Source organism: Phodopus roborovskii, unplaced genomic scaffold, assembly GCF_943737965.1.
Source record: "Phodopus roborovskii unplaced genomic scaffold, PHOROB, whole genome shotgun sequence".
Lineage (NCBI taxonomy): Eukaryota > Metazoa > Chordata > Mammalia > Rodentia > Cricetidae > Phodopus > Phodopus roborovskii.
Window position 1 is genome coordinate 49,190,615 of NW_026126511.1, and position 22,635 is coordinate 49,213,249.

Genomic DNA, 22,635 nt, shown 5'->3' on the forward strand with positions numbered 1-22,635 from the left:
AGGCTGGATGAATAGGTGTGTATACACAGATGAGAGAATGCAAGAAATAAAGAGAAAGAATGAGAAATAAATAAAGGGAGAGAGAAATGGGAAAAGATGATTGATAGATACATAGATAGATAGATAGATAGATAGATAGATGGATGGATGGATGAATGGATAGATAGATAGATAGATTGATTGATTGATTGATTGATTGATATCTTGCTAGTTACTTTTTGCCAGCTAGACACAAACTAGAGTCACCTGGGAGGAGGAGACTTCAATTGAGGAATTTCCCGTGGGCATTTTCTTGATTAATGATTGATGTGGGATGGCCACGTTCACTGTGGGTGGTACCACCCCTGGGTAGGTGGTCCTGGGGTATATAAGAAAGCAAATTAAACAAGTCCTGGGGAGCAAGGCAATAAATAACACTCCTCCAAGGCCTCTGCTTCAGTTCCTGCCTCCAGGTCCCTGCGCTGATGGACTGTGATATGGAAGTATAAGCCAAATAAACACCCTCCATCCCCCAGTTGGTTTTGGTCAGTGTTCCATCACAGCAACGCAGAAGCAAATACAACAGGGTGTGTGTCTCCTTTTTCCTTTCTCCCTCCGCTTTTCACTGGGAAGAGAGCAGAAACACTATTCTAAAAGAAAGATGCATGCCCCATCTCCAACCTGTTTCTCCAGCCTACACTGGAGCAGATGCAGGTCAACCTCCTCAGCCATATGGACCTGAGGGGCACTTACCCAAAGGCCTTAGGAACATGGTTCCAAGGAAAATGGATGCCAAAGATAGGTGTCTTTCACTACCACTCAACCCAAGTAGAATTCTAGAACCTACTCTGTGTCTGGCAATGGAAGACACACAGTCTGGCTGAACTCATTGCTATGCAGTTGCTGTAGCTACCAGGGTTCATGAGAGAATAAGGACCTGCCACTTAGACACTGTATGAGGTATCCCTAGATGGGTAATGGTGTGAGGGTCTCCAGGGCAGGTGCTGGCATGGTTAAACATGGATAAATGGGAAAGGAGGATGTTTTCAGATAATAGCAGATATTCTTGCAGCAAGATGTCCCAGAGGTTGGGCGAAGATGAGTGAGAAATTTCTGGGAAGAAGATCATCGGCATGGGGGAACTAACATCAGGGCTGAGCAGGTAGTACAGGCCCAAAGCTTGTATAGTTATAGTTAACAAGAGATGAGGTAGGGGGCCGGTATCTCTTAAAGGAAAGAACACTTAAGTATCCCCCTTTCTATAACATATATGAAAACCATTTGTGAAATTAGAGACTTCCCTGGACATACACAAGTGAGAGATGGAATACGGGGCTTCCCAGCCACAAGGTGACTCTCCTTTGGTGCTCACTGTTTAAGGAAAAGGAACAGAGGTTTTTAAAGGCAAAGAGTGATATGGGGACATCAGCATTTCAGAAAAACAACTTGTCATCATGTGTTGTCTTCCCATAACCTATGACATCAATCACAAAGTGCCCTGGGTACCACCTGGGACTCACAGAGACCCTGTTTTCCAGGCTGTTCCACTGAGAGCTGAGTACTCTCCTGCCTGCTTCTTGCATCTCAAGGGCAGGGACAGTATACCCATACTGCGCTCTGCCATGATACATTTCCATTTGGCAGTGCCTAGGGGCATGTCTTGACCAGATACTGCCAGAGTCCAGAGCTCAGTGTAGCCAATGATACAACCTCGGTATAGCCCTGTGTACTGCCAAGTGTGGTGACAAGCCAGAGCAGCATGGCTCTCAGTGTCATCTCAGCCAAGCCCAACAGCTTCTTTCTTCTTCTTTGGACTGAGATGCTCATGGATGGAGGAGCCGTTGATATGTGTGACACATAAAACTGAACCAAGGAGGCTAAAAAAAGATGATTCTCCACAGGTTCAAGGCTAGTTAGGGGTCACATAGTGAGTTCCAGGTCAGTTTGAGCCACAATATAAGGCTGCATTTAAAAAACAAAAATCAAAACCAAAGATCAGCACTAAGCCACTAGCCACAAATGCTGCCGACATATGTGTCTAATGGGTGTTGAAGCCAATACCTTAGGAGGGTGATGAGCCTTCCTGACCTCAGTGTCCCTGGCTATGTAAGGGAGTTAGAATGACAAGCTCCACCTGGGGCTGTGAATGAACAACAGCTCCGAAACCCTACATGTATGAAGTGTTTTCAAATATGACTGTAGATTACAATCAACACAGAAGGATGCGCAGAGGCCCAGGTGGGATCTCTCAAGACCCAATGCTTGGCCCAGGGGTTTCTGGGAAGGTGCATGGCTAGCCACCTTTGGCTTGAACAAGTCACTTCTTTCCATGGAGAGAGGCCAGTAGGAGGCACCCTACACAGGGACTGAGCAATGCTGTTTTTTTTTTTTTTTTTTTTTTTTGCTGGGGATGTGACCTGGAGTGCCCCCCACTCCTGCTCTCAGCCTTTGATTCCAGGCTGTCCATCTGCCTCCCCGACAGCATGCTGTCCAGTCCAGAGGTCCACTGCACACCACTTTGAGAGGGCACAGTAGGCATCTGCCTATGCTCGGGCAGCCGGTCATTACTTCCATTCCACTGCACAGGAATGGAAAAACTGCTCATGGGGGCTTCAGTGGCCTTCCTTTTCCGGTGTCAACAAGAACAACATCGTTCCCAATGTGCAGAATTGGAATTTATCTTTTTGGCATGCCTCACAAAATTTCAAAAACCCAATACAGCAAAATCTCTTTAAATTAAAAAAAATATTGATGAAGAAAACAAACAATATTTCAGGTAGCACTGGGTATAATATCTATACCTAGCATGAAAACTGTTTTTTCAAAACTACTTCAAGTTATTGAATGATCAAGGTACAAAAACATTTATTTAAATTAAACATTTTTGACAAATCAATATTCATAACTGTTCCATGCATATGTAGTCTTCTTGAAAAAATAGAACAGAGTAGCTTAATGTCTGTGATACTGTTTTACGAGATTATTAATACACATCGTGACTGGGCACCAGTCAATCATATCATTAACCATTCACTATTTATCACCAAATGGTATATACAGTAATAACATAAAGATTAAGTATATCTTATAAGTGAATTTATAATACGACTTCTGGGAGGGGGGTCTGTCAACAATACAAAATATAAGACAGCAATAACAGCAGAAAATAAAAACACATTTCATAAAGATAATAATACACACGGGTTCAAGGACAGACAATAGTCTGCTAGCTCAGTGTTAGGTACGTTCCTTCAAAGGAGGCTTAGGGGATGGAAATGTCTGGGGTGGAATCAGAGCTCAGAAACATCTTTGGGTGTCACAGTGTGTTTGTTTGGGACAGCCAAAGGACGGTGGGACAGGGAACTGTTCTGGTCTATCTACTGAAAGAACAAGAACCATGTTCCCCTCATGGCCAGAGGGATCATGCCTGGGATTTCAAGCCAGGGGTCCTTTGAATCGGGGGACAGTTTGGAGTGGAGGGAGAGTAACAGAGAGGAGAAGGAAAACGTTCAGCAAAGGGTGAGGGGCAGCAGATAGCCGGAAGAGAGGCCTCCTTTGCATCTCTAGATACGGCCATGCTGCAGCTGTGCCAGAGAAATCAGCATGCCCGGATGCTGCTGCCTTGTGAACAGTGTTTTTAGGTTCCTAGCTCTTTGGGTCATTCAGTAGGGAAGTGGTGAGACACTGTTACAATTCAGAGGACTCTAAATCAGGCTACAAAGCCTGAGGGGGGGGGGAGGGTAGCCTGCATAAGGGCATCTCTCTCTGTAGTCTCCTGGAGTGTATGTAAACGAAAAATAATGTAGCTAACTTATATATTAAAACAAAGCAAAGCAAAACAAACAAACAAACAAAAAAGAAAACAAAGAAACAACAAAAAACTTCAAGTCTGGGTGTGGTGGCACTTGCCTTTAATCCCAGCATTTAGGTGGCAGAAGCAAGAAGCAGGCTTTGAGTTTGAGGCCAGCCTGGTCTACAAAGTGAATTCCAAGACAGCCAGGGCTACACAATGAACCCAGTCTCAGGAAAACAAACAAACAAACAAACAAACAAACAAAAACCTTTTGAATTCAATTTTGCTTTCAGTGATACAGCTGAGCATACTCATTAATTTCCCAAACTAGGGTACATGTTTCCTTTTTTAAAAAAATTACATTTAGTTTGTGTGTGTATGCATGTGAACATGCTCAAGCACACATATAATTCTGAGGCATATGTGCTATGGCATGCACACGGAGGTCAGAATACAACTTCAGGAGTCAGTTCTTTTCCTTCCACCGTGGAGGCTCCAGGGATAGAACTTAGGTTTTCAGGCTTGGCAGCAGGCACTTTTACCCACTGAGCCATCCAGAGCCATCTTGCCAACTGAGAATATTTCTCTCAATTGGAGGAGTTTCTTTGGAGCTCTAGGGTGGCTGTAGACCAGAGAACAGGAAAGCAAAAAACCTGGAAGCTTGGGGAATACACATGAAGTCCCCATGAGGCTGCCCATTGCTGGGGGTCACACTTTCCTTAGCTTTGAGAGGATCATAACTCAGGGCTTGGCTATCAAGTCAGCCTCCACTTTACAGGAGAGAACAGTTAAGGCTCGTCAAGCCAGAATGGGGTTTTGCCAGTTAGAGACTGAAGGACCCAGGGTCCCTTCTCACTGGGAGCACCACAGGTCAGGAGTGGCTACATCAAAAGCAGGAGCTCCAATGCATTGGGCTCCCTACCATCAGCCACACTGATGGGGAGACAGAATGGCCAGGAAGTCCTACCCACATAGCTCCTCAAGGCTGTGCTTCCAGGTGAAGCCAGTGAAACACATTTAAAGGGACAGAAGGGGCGCTAGATCCTGGCTTTAGACTGAAGGCTCTGGGACAGCCGTTCTGACCCCCTGCCACCAAGAGATGGTAATATTACAGTTTCTATTCTGCTCAGTGCTTCACTGGGCCAGGCTCCATGCTTCTGGCTCTAGGACACGCTGTAGCTGTTGTAGTATGTGGCTGTGGCATCAGCCAGGACGGAGATGAGGCTAGTCTCTGTGGGGCCTGTTGCAGTCCCCTGGGAGAGTGAGGCATGCCCATTGAGGGTCCCAGCCCCTGCAGCAGAGTCAGGGTGGCCAGGAGTGTTCAAATACTGATCAAATTCATTGCGATCCATGTCCCCCAGAAGTTCCACCTGGCTTAGTTGATCCAGTGTGTCGAAGCCAGGGTGCTCAGGAGGTGGAGAGAGCTGGCCCAAGTGGGCCTGGAGGTTGGGGTGAAGAGAGTGGTAGGTGGCAGGGGAGTAGTAGGCTGGAGATGGAGGACAGCCAGGAACAGAGGACATCATAGAAACCCCTGGGGATTGGCCAAGGGCCAAAGACCCTAGAGGGTGGCTGCAGTGGAGGGGACTGGGTGTGAACTCTGGTGAGTAAGGAGGCCCTGGTAGGTGGGGGAGGCGGTGGGGGTGGCCATGCTCCTCTTGACACGAGGATGAGAAGAAGGTCTGCTCCGGCTCCAGCGCATCCAGGGGCGACATCTCTGGGGGTGTGGGCAGCCCGTACGGATATGTGTCCACACTGCCAGGGGCACCAGCCGCACCTTCGTGGTAACAGCTGTGTAGTCCAGGCAGGGCAGCACCTGGGGAGTACTCACCCCTGTCCTCCTTCTCACCCAGTGCACCCCTGCCAATGCTGGTTTTCTCAGGCAGCGTGTTCTGGTCACGAGAGAGGGAGCTCAGGAGGAAGCCAGGGTCCACACGCTTGCAGAGGCGCTTGCCTTGTTTCTTTCTACGGGGCCGGTACTTGTAATTGGGGTAGTCCTGCATGTGTTGTAGGCGCAGCCGCTCTGCCTCATCCACATAGGGCCTCTTCTGTGACAGAGTCAGTGCCTTCCACGACTTTCCTGATCACACAAACCAGAGAAGGGCATGCTCAGACTCCAAAAGTCTGGTTCAGCCTTTGCACCTGTTCAGCCCCTTGCCTCTTAGCATCCCATGTGCAAACACCTCTGGCCCTCTATTCCACTCAAAGGAACCTTCTCATAGCCACAAAGGACACCATCTATTTCTACTCTCTTTTCCTCCCAGATCCCACACACAGTGAAGGGGCTGAACCCACCCTTCCTGTTTGCACTGCATAAAGTGAGCCTCACAGAGAAAGTTCTTGAAAATCGTCATCTCACCCCAAATCACCAGCTGGCCAATCATTCCAAACTGTGAGAGTCCCACCTGACCCAATAATTAGCAACATAAAAACAAAAAACAAACAAAAAAAAATCTCAGGACCATAATATTGACTGGGGTTCCTTCTATCCTTGAAGGGACAGTTCTGTTCATTTGTGCATTTTAATGTAAGTTCCTTACTGCTAATAAAGTGATAGCATGCTGTTTACTAATGTGTAAATCCCATAGCCTTTATTGCAGTAGCCAAGCCCAGCCAATTACATCATCAAGAATTAGATTCAAGAATCTCATTAAGGCTCACAAATAACTATTCCTCACCTATGCAGGTCAAATAGGCCCTGCTATGTGAAGATATAGGTATGGCTTGAAGACTAACATTCATGCACAAACACAGGCACACTCACATACACATGCATGCTACCACTTTCTCCCATGGAATTAGGACCTTTTGACTACAGCGGGTAACTTGCCTAGCTAGCTACAGCTCTCCACAGAGACAAACTCCTTAACTTCCCTGGGTTTCTGTCTTCCTTTTCTATATAGCACATGCTGTTTCCAATGCAGACTTTCTCTTTTAGAGGCATCCTCTCCATGTAATCCCAATGGTGCTAAAATGCTGTTTGTGTTTGATTTTCTATTCCTCATTCCCTACCCGTCTGTTGCCTTGCAAGCCACTTTGGTATCCCTCTTCCATCTTTCAGTGAGCATTATGCTGTCCTGCTCCAGAGATTTCCAAGGATCACTTCTAGACTATTTAAACTGTTACCTCCCAAGGTGGGCATCTACAAATTTAGCACGCTCTCCCTTAACTTTAGTGTACCCTGAAGTTTCAGACCCTCTAGTCAAGAGGACAAGGCATCAGGGCATATAAGCTCTGAAAAGAAAGAGGCCATATCTTGCCACTGGGCACAATCCACGAGTGGCTAAGCATAGGGTCATGCATGCCCTGCCCTTGTCCCCACAGTCTTCTGCCTCTGCCCTCACCCCCACCGGCTGACTTCATGGGTCAGGATATCACAGGACAGTGGGGGCTCATAGACAGAAGTTATCACAAATTTGCCAGTTGTTGTAAGTAGCTGTCACTTAGAGTTACCTCTTGAAGACTGTTCCCAGCACCAGATGTTAAGATGACTCTGGTTCTTAGGTGGTGGCTGAGACCACAAAGCTCTCGCAAGACATCCAGGATGCAGACACACCCCACACTCTATCCATGGCCTGAATATAAAATGTGACTCTGGTATCCAAATGTACCCAAATGCTATATAGTATTAATAAAATACCATTTCCACTTTAAAACAAATCCTAACAAATATCTAATTTGTGATATACCTTCTCATTCATAATGCACTAGACAGTCTTCACTTAATGTATTCGTGATATACTAAAACATTTCACTTTCACCTGCACTAAAAATCCTCTACCTCGGTCTTAAGGTTAAAGTTTGGAAATCTTATAATAGCAAAAGTTGGGAGTCTCTTATCCAGGCCTTCTTTCCCTCTCATAGGTCAGAGAGGGAAGAAAGGATTTAGGAAGAAAGCCACAGGGGTGGTACGGCATTCCGCGTTAGCAGGCACAGAGTCTCTGTTTTAATAAGCAATGAATACCCTGTCAGGGTGAGCTTCTAGGTGTATGTGTGGGGGGCAGACTTTTCTGCAAAATAAACTGTGCCCTTTGGTATCCTAGAGCTTTATTCCAGATAGAATTAGCCCATAGGAAGATCTGTGTCCCACAAATTTGTGACTGTCCCTGTCTTCCTCCCCAAAACAGGCAGCCTAGATTCTTCTGCAGGCTCTCCACCCTTCTCTTCCCTCCCACCAGGGCCTGCAACAGAAACCTGGTCAAAAGTGGGAACATTCTGTCCTCAGCTGTGACTGGTCAACAGAGTGATGGGGGAAAATTAGGAATCCATAAAACTGAAAGGGTTTGCATTTCTTTTTTAAAAAAATCTCTTAAAGTCTCAAGAAAACAATGTAAGCTTTCAGATCAAAGAAAAATATTGCTGCAGATATTAGTCTAATTCTTGTTATACCAATAGAGTATAAAATATACAGGTTTATTATTTTGTATGAAGGAAGGGGCCTCCAAGGCAATGCCCACCAATACATACTAGGCACAGCTGGCCACAAGGCTGGACAAGAGGTGTTTGGAACCCCACAACTCTCACCAACTTCTTTTGCAGGCTCCAGACAGCCAGCGGGCTGAGCCCTCTCTCTAGGCCCAGGCCTTTTGCCAGCAGAGAGTCAGCCCTCTCTCTGTGACTCCAAAAGAGGAAAGAGCCCATGTTCCTACGGAAAAGGGCAGGACTTCAACCCAGCAGCGGGTGGGGTCCAGAGGCCTGCATGTCTCTCCTGGCCAGCCTGGTGCCCTCTGTAAACACAAAATGTTTTGAAGGGATTTCATTGGTTAAAATACATAAAAACTACATTGAAGAGTGAAGAGGTTTAAAGTAAGGTGAGGTTGAAAAATGTTTGGCTGCAAGATCAGTGAGGTGACCCAGTGGGTAAAAAGGCATTTGCCATCAAGCCTGGAGATATGAATGTTTGGTCCCTGAAACCCATATGGTGGGAAAAAAGAGCCTACTCTCCACCTGAAAATTGTCTTCTGATCTGCCCTCCGCAACACACACACTCACTGTGGCATACTCACACGCATACACACACACACACACACACACACACACACACACCGCTCCAGGTACTGGAGAGAAAAGAAAATCCTACAGAAACTCGGTTTTCTAAGAACGTTTTAGCATCTTCATCTCCAATTTTTCTGGCCTGTCTAGTTCCAGTCTGGATTACCTGCGGACAGCGCCATGGCTGTGGCTGCAAGCATGAAGCAATAGGGTCTACAGACCCTCCCTGGCTGCTTCAAGTATCTTTTAAAGTTATCTACACTTCTACGATAAATAGGTAAGTGAATCGAGTCTATTCTGGTGGATTTCTTTTGTTGCTGCTTTTTTTTTCTGTTAAGTAATTAAAAATGGGGATTCTTCTCAGTGAGGCCTCGATTGATGAATATTTGTTATCTTCTTATCCGTGACACACTCTCTGATTGTCCCAGTCATTCAACATGGGAAATAATGAAGTCTCCTGCCTCAGTCTTCCAATGTGGGTTCTACCCAGGCTGAGTCCCTGAGTCCGAGTTCCAGTCCTCAGGACCCGCTGCCGGGTCACGCCCGCCCCTGGGACCCCGGTTTCTGTTCCGCGTCTCCGAAAAGGGGCCAGTACGGTTTCACCATGGGCCGCTCAGGCCTGGGTGGGGTCCGTGCTGGAACGTCCCCCTCCCCCGCCCCCTGCAAACGGGGGTATCATCGTCGCGGTCCCCGCACCAGCTTCGCGCCGCGCGCACTTACCCAGCATCTTGCTGAGCTCCGCGTTGTGCAGGTCTGGGTTCTGCACCGCCAGGCGTTTCCTCTCGTCCTTGGCCCACACCATGAAGGCATTCATGGGCCGCCGGATCCGGCTCTCCGAACCCTTGTCCCCTGGAGGTCGGGGGACGGCGGGCGGCGACAGCCCATCCGACAGCTCGGCTTCCAGGGTAGGACACTCCAGCCCTTCGGTCCACGGGTAGGCTCCCAGTAGCGAGGCCATAGCTGAACGCGGGTCACTTGGCTACGCCTCGTGGGGCCGGCGCTGACCTGGCCCTTGCTCGGGTCGCGACGTCCAACTTGGCCCGAAGCCTCGTGCCGGGCCCTTATTTATCAGCTTCGGGCCACCAGGTCCTCCAATGACTCTCAGGGGCGGCGTGGCCCCTCCCGGCTGCCCCGCCGCGGCGTCCCCTCTGCGACCTGCCGGCAGGGGGAGGGAGGGGCTGGGCTTGTCCCGGTGCCCGCCCCTGTCCTCCCCTCCGCCTCCCGAGCCTGTCCGGATCAGCACTCGGGTGCAGGTGCTGCAGGGCCACAGGGAGCGTGCGCGCCACCCTCAGTCTCCCCCGCGTGGTGAGGGAGTCAGGTCCAGGCCCCTGTTCCGCGGCTCCTGCCGCCCTCCGACCTAAGGACCAGACTCTACCAAAACTCCAGCTTTCGCAGTGATAGCCATAGAGGAGAGACACTGACCATCAAAGTCCCTAGACCCGCCAAAGTGCTGTGTGGACAGGACACACCTATGGCTTCGGTCATCTCGCCCCAGACAACGTGGATGGCCACCAGGGATGGTCTTAGGCCGATGTGGAATCTACTCTGACGTCGGGTTCTGCGCAGTGCCCTTCCCAAACTCTGGTCTCTGGAGGGGCATCAGTCTTGATTTTCTGCCACCCAGTTTTCCTCTTCCTGTCTTCGCCCCATTCCATTCTGCCTGCCACCGCCTCCCCGCCGTCCCAGTCTGCAGTTTTCTTGCTAGTAGCTCTTTCGCGGAATTCTTTTATGGAATTTTCGCCCAATCCAGAGAAGTCGCTTTTACGCTCCTAGGTCTCGCAACGACTTTCTTGCAACCCAGGAGCCTCCTCGGTTTCCCTCATCCTGATACTCTAGGCTAAAAGGGCTATGGCCTGGGAACCCCTGATGCGTACTGTGGCTGTTTTTGCTGTTACACCAGCGGGTGCACACAGTAGGCACTTAAGAACTGCCGAATGAATGAATGAATGAATGAATGAATGAACGAACGAACGAGCGAACGAATGAGCCAATATAGCTTAGACACACCCCAAAGTAGAAATCACAGCAGGCGGGACTAGATCCCGGAATTAGACCCACAAACATTTATGGCACGCACCCCATGTGGAGCCTCTGCAGAGGCGACCTTCGAAAGAGGCAGTGTCTGAGAAGGTGGGGTTGGATGTAAGAGCCTACCTAGAGTTACTGAAGGCGTGGCAACAAGTCTGATATCTCCCAAGACCTTTTGTAATCCTAAAACTAGTCGATAAGACTGACCTCACAGGTGGTGATGAGGTAAATACAGTGAGCTCTGGCTGTGTAATCTTTGATGGAGATACCACTCTAGTCCTAAGTCCCAGTGCGCGATGACTGAATTCACAGATGGTTTCTCTTGCAACGTGCTAGCGGGCCAGAGCTGAGACAAGCAAGTGTCAAAGAACCACAACTTTACCTGGAAGGCAAACCCAATGTTACCTTCCAGTACCCCAGATAAAATTCATCAGGGTGTGTGTTTCGGCATAAAGCAGACTGGCATTTTCCATCTCCCCCAGCAGCAGCACTCCGAGGCCGGTGTCCCTTAAAGGGGGGGTCACCCTCACACTCCCACCCCTGCTACTGTGCAAAGCCAGAAATGCCAGCCAAGGGTGGTTTAACCAAGGGTGGCCAGAGGTGCAGGCAGCTGGGCCGCCAGGCACGTTCACCAAATTGGAAGGTTTGCTGAGAGTGTATACACCACGGAGGTGGAAATTCCTATGGGGCGAGGGGGGGGGGGGGGGAGGGGTGGCGCTAGGCCATTTGCGGTGTTGGGCCTCGCTACCAGGAAAGCTTCCAAAAGCATCTCCATGTCGAAATGATTCTCCTTGAGAGGGAGGGCTCTTCGAGGAAAGGGAACAAAGCGACAGTGGATCTCTGGAGTCCGCTATTTCTGACCATTTGTCAGCTCTAGGGCCAGAGAATTCTTATGCAGCTTCAGGGAGGCCAGCGCAGTGTACTCTTGTACTCTTGGGAACTCCCATTTGAGCTCACCATTAGTGGCCCTTGTGGCGAGTGCACCCAGGAGCCACACGAGGTACCAGGTTGTGAAGAGGCTGGGCTTGCAGGGCGCAGAGCCCCTAGGGAAGGCTACAGATACCTTGGCAAACCTGAGACCCAAAGAATACATGTAGGGAACTTTGCTTCCAAGTGCTTAGTTTCATATATTTCATCTGGTGATAATTTTGAGTCTGGAGTCAAGGGATGGCGCTCGCTCTGGAGCTCGTCGCTAGCCTGCTCCGGACCCGCAGCTTGGGAGCCATCTGCAGGCTGGAACCCGGGCTGGTTCACTCACTTCCATTACTTCATCCTTGTAGCACTGGTTCTTTTCTTCACCTGGGAACATTTCTGCGACCAGTGTATGTTGGGCCCGGGGAGGGGGCTGGGGGGGGGGAGACCGGGGAGGCGCCAAAGGACGCAGTGTTACTGTGACCCGGTAGCCTTGCAGAGTTCTGCTCAGTCTCAGAAAGTCTAAAGCCGCCTGAGCCACTGAGCTACAGCAGAAACCGACTGACCAGAGCACTCCCAGGCACCCGGATGCCTGCTCTCGCCAGTGCTGGCCCAGGACTGTGTTCATGTGTTCGTTCTGGGGCTGGTGACTCGGTGCCCCTGCAAGAGTTGTCAAGCACTAATCCTCTGCAGGGCCCCAGCAGCTGGTCAATGGGGGCATAAACACAGAGTGGCAAGGGGTCCCTGGCTCCTGCGGATTCAGGACAGCAGAGTCGCACATGCAAATATCTGAGAGGCAAAGGGGGACACTGGATCCTGCGTGTGGATCATGCAGCACATTTATCTACACAAAGTCGGGGCCAACTCACACAGGCTACCCATAATAACCCCTGTGTCTCGGCTGTCTCTTAAGTAACTTCGTTTTCACCCCCCCACCCGCTCTCTTTTCTCTCCCCCTACTTCCTCCCTCCCCCCTCAAATACACACCAATGAACTGTGAAACAACAGAAAAATGACAAGTAGGTAAAAATCTAAGGTGTTTTAAAATTCTCTCCTTATGGAGATTTTTCCATGGCTCTGGGGTGCGTGGTGCTACGGAGGAGGGGGAGGAGGGGGAGAGAGGCGAGGAGAAGGATTGGAGCTGGCTTGGAAGTTCCTGATTCACTAAGGCAGTGGCGGCAGCAGCAGCAGCAGCAGCAGCAGCAACTATGAGCAGCCACCAAGCATAGCCGTCTTCCGAGCAGTCCGCAGCATCTCCTTTGAACGCTGGCAGCTGCACTTGTAGCCACTTAGAGCAAATGTTTCTTGTTGCTGTTTGCCCTTCATCTAGGCTGGAGGTGGAAATTATTTGTTTACACGGATCATCTGATCCTGATTGACAATGTACAAGCTGGTTGCTATTGACTTGCTCCATTCTGCTTGTGTACCACCTCTGGGAAGTCCATTGTGAGCTTAGCACAGGGCCATTTCCCAGGTGAGGGCAGTCAGGTTGTACCTATGACTGCCTGGTGTCTTTTGTTCCCTGCTTCTCATATGCCCAGGGTTAGGGTATTTCACCAACCTCTGTGACTCACCCTTTTTACCCCTTCCCCTAAGCTCTCTAACTTCAGGCAGTTTTAGCATTTTTTTTTTCTCACAGTCACATCTAGAGGTCAATACTTATCCTGGACAATGAACTCAAATGGGCCTGGAGCAGCTGGCCCTAGAGCTAGCTCCGCCCTACCTACTCACTGTGCTCTCAGATCATCTCAAGTGACTTCTATTTTTCTTTCCCCTTCATCTTCCTTCCTTTCCTCTTCCTTTCCCCTTTCCCTCCTCCCTCCCCATACTTTCCCCCCTTCCCCTCAATGGGCTCCTCACCTATAATTGGTTCAGAGTTAGCAGCCCCTATCCCCCTATGCTTGCCCTAGAGAGTTCCTCTTTTTCAAGCCACGGAAATCTTTTCAAAGCCACCGAAGATACACCCATCAAGGTTCCTAGTTTATAATAACTTTTGAGCTGAAACTAACAGGTAGGACCTGAGATGACCCTGGAGGCCTAACTGAGCAGACTGGAGCAGGCAGAGCACAAAGACTCCTTTACAGAGTCTCACGGGTCACAGGGCCAAAGGTCCTCTGTATGGAAAGGAATTGTCCTCAGACTATTTTGCTCCTGGGTGTGAATAAAGTGGACCCTTGATACCTGTAGACTCTTCTGTAATAGTGGACCACACACCCTTGGTTCCTATGGCGCTCCCACCCACCCCCCAACATACCAGCTCCTATCACTTATCTGACTAATCTTGCCTCCCAGTAGATTCTGGGAGATGGCCCAGCAGGAGGAGTACTACCTAGACTCTAGAAGCCAAATCCAACTGAATATGGTTATGGAAATCTTATTAACTGACTAGTTGGTTGCACCAGGTTGAGGGGGCTCATGTGTAAGATGAAGGATCTCATGGACCCCTGAAATGAAGGCACTTGTTCTCTACACTTTCTAGGCAGCTCTAAGAGCATCGGCAGAGGCCCAGAGAGAAACAAGTCTTTTAGCTTTCCTTGCTTCCCTCCACTCTGAACAGTTAGTTTTCCCTGAAGGGAGCATGCTGCCACACTGCTGCTTGGAAATGCTGGACTTAATTGGTTACAACTAAACTCCTGGATTCTGATAAAGGAATTAACAAATCAGCCGGGTGTGGTGGCATATGCCTGTACTTCTAGCATTCCGAAGGCAGAGGCAGGAGGATCAAGAATTCAAGATCACCCCAAGTACCCAAGTGAGTTCAAGATTAGCCTGAACTGAACCGAGAGAGAGAGAGAGAGAGAGAGAGAGAGAGAGAGAGAGAGAGAGAGAGAGAGAGAGAGAGCAACTAATGGGTAGGTCAAGGAAATACATCCTTCATCCTGTCTTTTTCAAATGCCTAGAAAGAGTGAAAGTGAGTAAAAAACTGCACAGCAAAAACACAACATGGAAGATAAGTGTTTGCTCAGGTATACACATCTGAGTCCTTTGCAGGGAGCGTCAGGCTGACAATGACAGTGGTGGCAAGACAGCCTGATAGAGATCTCACCTCAGAGCTCAGTCACCAGCCAGCAATTCCAAAGCCAGAGAGCTGAGGACATTTCTTATCTGCTTAGCTTACGGGATTGCCTTAATGGGCAGACTCAAAATTACTATCATTTTCTGTTGTTTTTTTTTTTATTGAGGTACACCATATCTGCAGAAAAATGGGGTACCTAGGGGCTGTTTCACATGGTGACCACACCTTAGTGCTCACAGTAGGAAGTCAAATGTTCCCAGTTCTGATATTTTTGGTTGCCTGCCCCAACCACATCATCAAATGGCAAGTTCTCATAAAACAAGGTCTTTCCTTCTGTTGCCACCAAGTCTGACAACCTGAGTCTGCTTCCTGGACCCCACAAGGTGGGAGAAGAGAACTGACTCTGCTGGCTTGTGTACACACACACACACGCACACACACACACGCATAGGCACACACACAGGCACAGGTACACACACACAAGCACACACACACAGGCACAGGCACAGGAACACATAAACACGCACACACACACACACACACACACACACACAAATGTTTAAATAAAATGGCTACTAAAACGTTTGAGCTATAGGAAGCCAACAGAAGTGGAGCACAGTGCAGTGCAGAAGACAGCTTATTACTCTCAGTTGTCATGGTGAGTGGACATTATGCCAGGAGGAGCCCAGGGAAGGCCTTTGGTCACACAAGAGGCAAAGGAAGAATGTGCTAGCTGTGGGCAAGAGACTTCACCACTGACAGAGGGAACAGGTAGGAGAAGTATAAGCTCTAGGGCTGGCTAGTAGGAATGGTGTCAGCAGGCTCTGAGCATAAGCAACTGTCCCTAGCTGTGTGGCATCTCATCCTGACGTAATAAGAATGGGTGGATAGTGACTTGGAGTATGGGAGCTCACAAAGGAGGTGACTAAAGTGAGGCTTGAGCATGGTTTGCATATAGAAGGTATGTCACAGGCGAGCTGCCTGTTAGCTCTAGGAATTTGGTAGCTGTGAAGGGTTGGTGCTCCAGGACTGGCAAAGCCCTAGGACTTGAAGCAAGTAGAAAACATAATTAATATGCATCCTTCTTTGAAACTCTAGGACCTAAAAGAATAATTTGCATATAGTGGGCACTGGGCCAGAAGAAGAGGAAAGTGGGAGGAAATGGTGAACAATGAATGGATGTGCCATGTGGGTAACAAGTGGGTTCCCTCAGTGGCCTTGCAATGGGAGATGTCATTCTGTAAATATGTTTCTCTTATTGGTTAATGAATAAAGCACTGGTGGCCAATAGGAAAGCAAGATAGGCAGGACTAGGAGAAAAGGAGAATTCTGGAGAAGTTAGGACCTAGAGGGCAGAACTCCAGGCCCTCTCTCCGGTAAGACCACATGGAAATACTTAGACTAATAGAAATGGGTTGATATTTAAAACAGCTAGACAATAAGAAACAGGCCAACAGCATTATATCTAATACAATGTCTCTGTGTGTTATTTGGGGCTGGTGCAGCACTGGGACCAGGCTGGTGGAAAACTGCTCGTAACAAAATGGCGCAGCAACGTGGCAACCAAGAACTTCCACTTAAAACTTAACAAAAGCTTAAAAGGGGGGGTTTATAAACAAAAGAACAAAACAAGCAAGGCTTCTTGGTATCAACGTTTTTCTCAGTTGGGCTCTGTTTTGTTAGAGACAAGCAGAGATTTGCGCGGCTCCTTTCAGGGAGGTTTCCTGACTCAGCATAAGCAACAAAAAAACCGGACGGCTTTTTAGAAGCCCTGCTAACAATTCAATGGTGTGTATGAGCAGCTGGAGAGACTAGCTGGATATGGTGGCTACATTTAAGGAAGGGAACATGGATCCTAAGTCTCCAAATGGAGTGTCAAAGAGTTATGGATGCTATGAATCTTCAGTGGCATGTGAGAGGGCAGAAATAAGAACTGCAAAGATTGATAGTTCAAAGAGCAGTACTATGACACCTGAGATGCTTCCCAACCCCAAGGTCAACCCCAACCTCAAAGCCAAGGCAAGGGAGTGTGCTTTCATTTTCACATCTGCCTTCCACACACATTTAACAGCAATGCTACCCAGTGCTGTGCCTTCAAAGGGGCTGCAGAGGAGAACAGCCATCCCCTTTTAAGGTAAAGGATATGAGGTATAATGTGTGTTCAGAGTCAGAGAGCAATTGGAAGGACAGGGTGGACATTAAAGTAAAGTTGTGTTTGGGAAGAGCTGAAGGAGGCACAGGTCTGTATTTGGTACTGAAACTTACAGGGTTTCTTTTGAGAGGGCTTTCACGTGCAATTTGAGAAGAACTTAAAGGTAGGTGGTAAACATGGCTCCTCAGCCATTGTTTAGTTGCCTTTGGATTGGAGTCACTCTGCTTACCTGACCTGGGGTCCACTAAGTATAATGTTTAAGAAGCACAGGCCATGGTCTTACTTCTGCATGTGAATACACATTTAAGACACGCCATCCCATCCCATCTCCAAACGCCTTATGATGTCAGCAGGGGAGGTCTGCTGTTATTGCAGATTTTGTAGCTGCTGGAGAGGCTGCTGGAGAGAAGTGACAGCAAATGGCTGAATGGGGGAGAGACTCAGTCTAAGGCTGTCTTCCAGATGCCTGGCCACTATCAGGTTCCCCACAGGACACAGGGCTGAATGCAATGGGGCTGAATCCAATCAAACATCGTCCTCTATAAGAACAGAATCCCCCTTATACCCATGATGGAGAGTTGAGGATCACAGCTGCTCTTTGCCTCACATGCCTACAAAGCTAGAGAAGAAATACAGAACAAGGGTGTTCAGACATTGTACAACAGGGCACAGGAAAGGGACACTCCTGTGTGCTACCAAGGTTTCTAGCTGCAGCGGGGGTGGGAGGGGAGGCTGGAAACCCGCTGAGACCAGGGGACTCAGTGAGCTGAGGAGACAGTTTCCAGCTCAGGAAGGACAAAGCCAAGAAAGGAGGCTGGTTGAGGCTGGCAGGGGTGGAGGGTATGGGAGGGTGGAGAAGGGGAGGGAGTGGGATCTGAAGTTGTTCTGGAGTACCCACAGAGAACTGATGCACACATGTGTACATGCCTGTGTGAGTGTGTGCTTGTGAATGTGTGTGTGTGTGTGTATGTATGTGAGCATGCCTGTGTGTGTGAATGTGTGTTTGTGAGTATGTGTGTGTGTGTGTATGATGTATATATGAGCATGCCTGTGTGTGTGTGTATGTGAGCATGTGTGTGAGTGTGTGTATGTGTATGTGTGTGTGAGTGTGTATGTGAGCATGCCTGTGTATGTGTGTATATGAATATGCCTGTATGTGAGAGTGTGTATGTGAGCATGCCTGTGTGAGTGTGTGTATGTTAGCATGACTGTGTGTGAGAGAGTGTGAGTGTGTGTGAGTGTGTGTGTGTGTGAGTGTGTATGTGAGCATGCCTGTGTATGTGTGTATATGAATATGCCTGTATGTGAGAGTGTGTATGTGAGCATGCCTGTGTGAGTGTGTGTATGTTAGCATGACTGTGTGTGAGAGAGTGTGAGTGTGTGTGAGTGTGTGTGTGTGTGAGTGTGTATGTGAGCATGCCTGTGTATGTGTGTATATGAATATGCCTGTATGTGAGAGTGTGTATGTGAGCATGCCTGTGTGAGTGTGTGTATGTTAGCATAACTGTGTGTGAGAGAGTGTGAGTGTGTGTGTGTGTGAGTATGTGTATGTATATGACTGTGTGTGTGTGTGTGGGGGTGTGTATGCTGAGTCTGTGGAGAAAGTGCTGATGAAGGTAGCAGGACAGTTGTTGGTCTCCCAAACTCACAGTGACAGAAAGATTCTAGACTAGAAAGGCCTCCTAAGACATGCAAGTAGCCTGAGGGGTGAGAACAAGAACACACAACTTATAGTCAGGAAAAACATCAATCAATGGAAACAACCAGAAATGACAGGCCCGATGAGACAGATAACAGTAACAGAGATTTTATAAATACAGTTTCTCCAGGAGGAAAGTGAGAATGTGAAGAGAGACAAGAAGGTCTAAAACAGACCCAAATCACATAACCAGGCTGGTGGCCAGTTAAGCCCCATCTGTCCTCCTGTCTCCACTCTCCACAGTGCTGGGGTTACAGGCTCAGGTGTGTGGTTATTCTCCACACACCTCCATTAAGTGGGTGCTAGGAATTTGAACTCAGGTCCTCTTGATTGTACAGAAAGCAAAGGCTCTTTCTTGCCTGCTTGAGCCATCTCCTCAGGCCATTAGTATCCGAAAATCTTAAAAGGCACTGAGAAGAAAAGAGAAATCCTACATACAAAGTGAGAGATTTTGTATGTAGGGACTTCAGCAAGGCCTTGTGATAGAAATGATGTATTTCAGAAAGCAACACAGTGTAGCAGTTTTTACAAAACCCCAAATCCAGACTTCTCAACCTCAAATTATATACCAACTATCTACTGGGTCCTTGTGAGGGGATTTGTTTTAACTCATGCTTTTGAACATGGAAGAATTCAAGGTTGGACAGACACCTCAGACTGGAGCCACAGCCCATACTATTCCATGGCAGAATACATCCTATGGCAGATGATATCCCATGACAGATAGCACACTGTAGGCAGAGGACATCCCATGACAGAAGATGCCCCATGGCAGATGGCAGATGATATTCCGTGGCAGAGGATGTCTCAAGGCAGATGATGTCCCGAGGCAGAGGACATCTCATGGCAGAGCACATGCCATGGGAAGGATGCATGTACAGTGGTGAGTGGCAGATTCAGAAAGGGTATGACAAATGGAGTGGCCTCTTCTCATACCAGATCCTTCTTGCACTAAGTAAGCCAGGCTCTTGAGACCTAAGCACTCCCATGAGACAAAGGTCAATCACCCATCCGGGGCAGTGTTCCTATGATCTGTTTCCTACCACCTCTCCATGCTTTACATTAAAGACCAAGCTTCTAGCACATGAGTCTTTGGGTTGCATGACATAGCCAACACAACACACCCAGAAAAACCATCTTTTAAACTGAAGGCAGACAAAGGACTTTTCAACATACGAAAGATGAGTGGACATCAACCAGCGGGCAAACACTGCATTAAATGTTGAAGAAAGTTGGTCTTTCAGGCAAAGGATTGCGGTGCCACGCAGACATCTGGATCAACATAAAAGAATGGTAATATAATATGTTGGCACACATAAAATGTTACTGAAAGATCATTGTTTTCAAAACCCCCCAACTTCCTACGGAATTTAAAACAACATATAAGTAAAATAGTATATAACAATAGCACAAAGACCAAGAGGGAAAGGAAGGCACATGATTATAAGGCTCTTGAATATTATGTGTATATAATGTACAACTTTATTTCATGGGAGACTCTGATAAGAGACATAATAACTACTTCAAAAAATGATAGGTAATTAATGTATATAAAACTGAATAATAGAAAGTAATGATTTGAACACAGGAAACAAAAATGATAAGCAAGCAAGCAAGCAAACAAACAACAAAAAACCCAAAAGGACTGGTGAGAGGAGTCAGCAGATAAAAAGCATTGCTATGAAAGCCTGACTATCTGAATCTAATCCCTAGAATACACACACACACACACACACACACACACACACACACACACACACCAAAGCAGGTTGGACAAGTCAAAACAGTAAAATGTTAGATTAAAATACAGTCACACTCAAGATCATGTAAAATATTTATGTGCAAAAAAACAGCAAAATGCAACTAGAATAGTCCATAGAAACTGTCTTATTAATAAAGCCTTAGATTAAATGGAGAGAATGGAAGTAATGACTCATACCGGCATGCAATAAGACTAGGAAACACTTGAAGGGATAGAGCAGACATGATAATCAAACTCAGATAGAGCAAAGAATGGAATTACAAGAGCAGGGAATTAAAATGTCTATCATTATAATGTTAAGAAAACATAAACAGCATCAATATAAGATAGTAGCATTAACAGAAAAATGGTATTTCTAATAAAAAGTTAGAAATGAAAACCACAGAAGAGCATGTCAGCAATTGGTAGGCTGGACATGGTCAAGCTGAGAATCAATGGTCTTGATATGTCAGAGAAGTTTTCTAAACTGTAGGAAAAGGGAAAATGGACCAGAATGTCCAGGACTGTGGGAACAACAAAAGTGAGGCACATATAATGGGAACAGAAGAAGGTAAAGGGACAAAGAATGGAAGCATCAGAAGCAATGATGTATGATAACTTCCCAAGCCAAATATCCCGGAACCCAGAAAATATCAAACAGAGAAAACCAGCAGTAAACTGTAGAAAACAAAGCACAAGTTAAAATCATGAAAGCAGCCAAAGAACAATCATGGCATCAATGGGGGGGGGGGGCACAGGTCCTCTGGGTCTCTCCAGAATCTACATCAGCAAGGAGGAAATATTTTAGTGTTAAAGGTAAAAAAACACAAAATGAAAACAAATCCAACCAAACAACAACAAACCCCACCAACCCACAATTCTGTTTCAAGTGCAGAGAGAGAGAGAGAGAGGAGAGAGAGAGAGAAAGAGAGAGAGGATAGAAAGAAGGGAGGGAGGGAGGGAGGAAGGAAGGGAGGAAGAAAGGAAGGAAAGACAGAGAGAGAAAAAAGAAAGGAAAACTTTTTTTTTGATAAACAAAAATTGGTTCTGAGCTACCCTGAAAGAAATGTTTTGTTTTGTTTTTTAAGTTCTTCAGGGTCTGGAGATACCCAGGCTCAGTGGCCAAGAGTGATTAATGCTCTTGACGACTACTCAGCACCCACACCCTATGGCTCACAACCATCTACTGTACCCCCAGCTCCTGGAATCCTATGCCTTTTTCTGGTCTCCTGGAGCTTGAGCACAGACACACACAAAAACTTATTTAAAAAATTTTCTTCAGAGACAAGTAAAATTCCTTGGGTCAGCAGTTTGGAACTATATAAAGAAAGGTCTTCAAAGAAGGGGAAAAAGGACAAAATAATTTTTGTGTTTAGCCCGGAGTGACTGGCCCCAGGGACTTGTATGTGTTAGGCAAGTGCTCTAAGTACTGTGCTACCAACCTACCGCTCTATCAAAAAAGTGATTGGTAATTTTTATGATTCTTTAATACAAACAGCAATATATTAAGTCATTATAACAAATAGGTAAGAAAAATGAATGACAGAGAGGTAAGAGACAAGAGTGAGAAGTTGGGTAACCCTCTGTTGCCACATACACAATCTACAATGGTGGGCAGTGTTATTTGAAAGCAGTCTTGAATTAGCTGTAAATTGTATATATATATATCCTAGGGTGACTACTAAACAAGTAAAGAATTAGTATGCTAATAATATGCAAATTAAGGAGAAAACCTGGAATTTACAAAGAATGCTCAATGAAACTCCATGGTAGAAAAAGAGTGGAAACCAAGAAAAGGGCAAGAGAAATGGTAGCAGACACGGTGCATAATTCAGCTATATGATGACCGTGTCCAAGGTCAGTGTTTTAAGTGAGGCTGTCAACATGGGTTAAAAAGCCAAAGCCCAGTGATACATCTATCCTAGGCCAAAGGCAGAGAAAATATTTTCAATACAAACATAGAAAATTTCACAGATCTAGGGAAAAGAGCCCCATTTATGTACAAGAGTCATATAGAACCCCAAATAGGAAAAGAAAGTCCCCATATCATATCATTCTTAAAATGCTAGACATACAGAACAGAGAAAGGAAGAAATTGAGAAAGAAAGAAATGACAACTCATGTGGAAAGGTACTCCCTGCCCCCACTCCAGCAGCAGCTGACTTTTCAACAGAAACTTTAAAAGCCAGGCCTTGACTGAAAGCAAAGACAGCATGCAACACTAAGGGTTGGGTCGTAAGTTCTCTTACTTTTTCATGGAAACACACAGATTCAGTGTTTTCTACCAATTTGTTTTTTTATAGCAATTAAAATATGACAGAGGCAT

General features: G+C 47.0%; 1 protein-coding gene across 1 annotated transcript; it reads right to left on the reverse strand.

Moving 5' to 3' along the window:
• Window positions 1–2,827: 2,827 nt before the first annotated feature.
• Window positions 2,828–9,953, reverse strand: Sox7 (SRY-box transcription factor 7). Its single transcript, XM_051195528.1, has 2 exons — window positions 9,482–9,953; window positions 2,828–5,849 (listed from the first exon to the last, which is right to left on the reverse strand). Exons 1-2 carry the CDS (start codon window positions 9,717–9,719, stop codon window positions 4,936–4,938), a joined length of 1,152 nt encoding a protein of 383 aa, XP_051051485.1. The 5' UTR covers window positions 9,720–9,953; the 3' UTR covers window positions 2,828–4,935.
• Window positions 9,954–22,635: the final 12,682 nt, after the last annotated feature.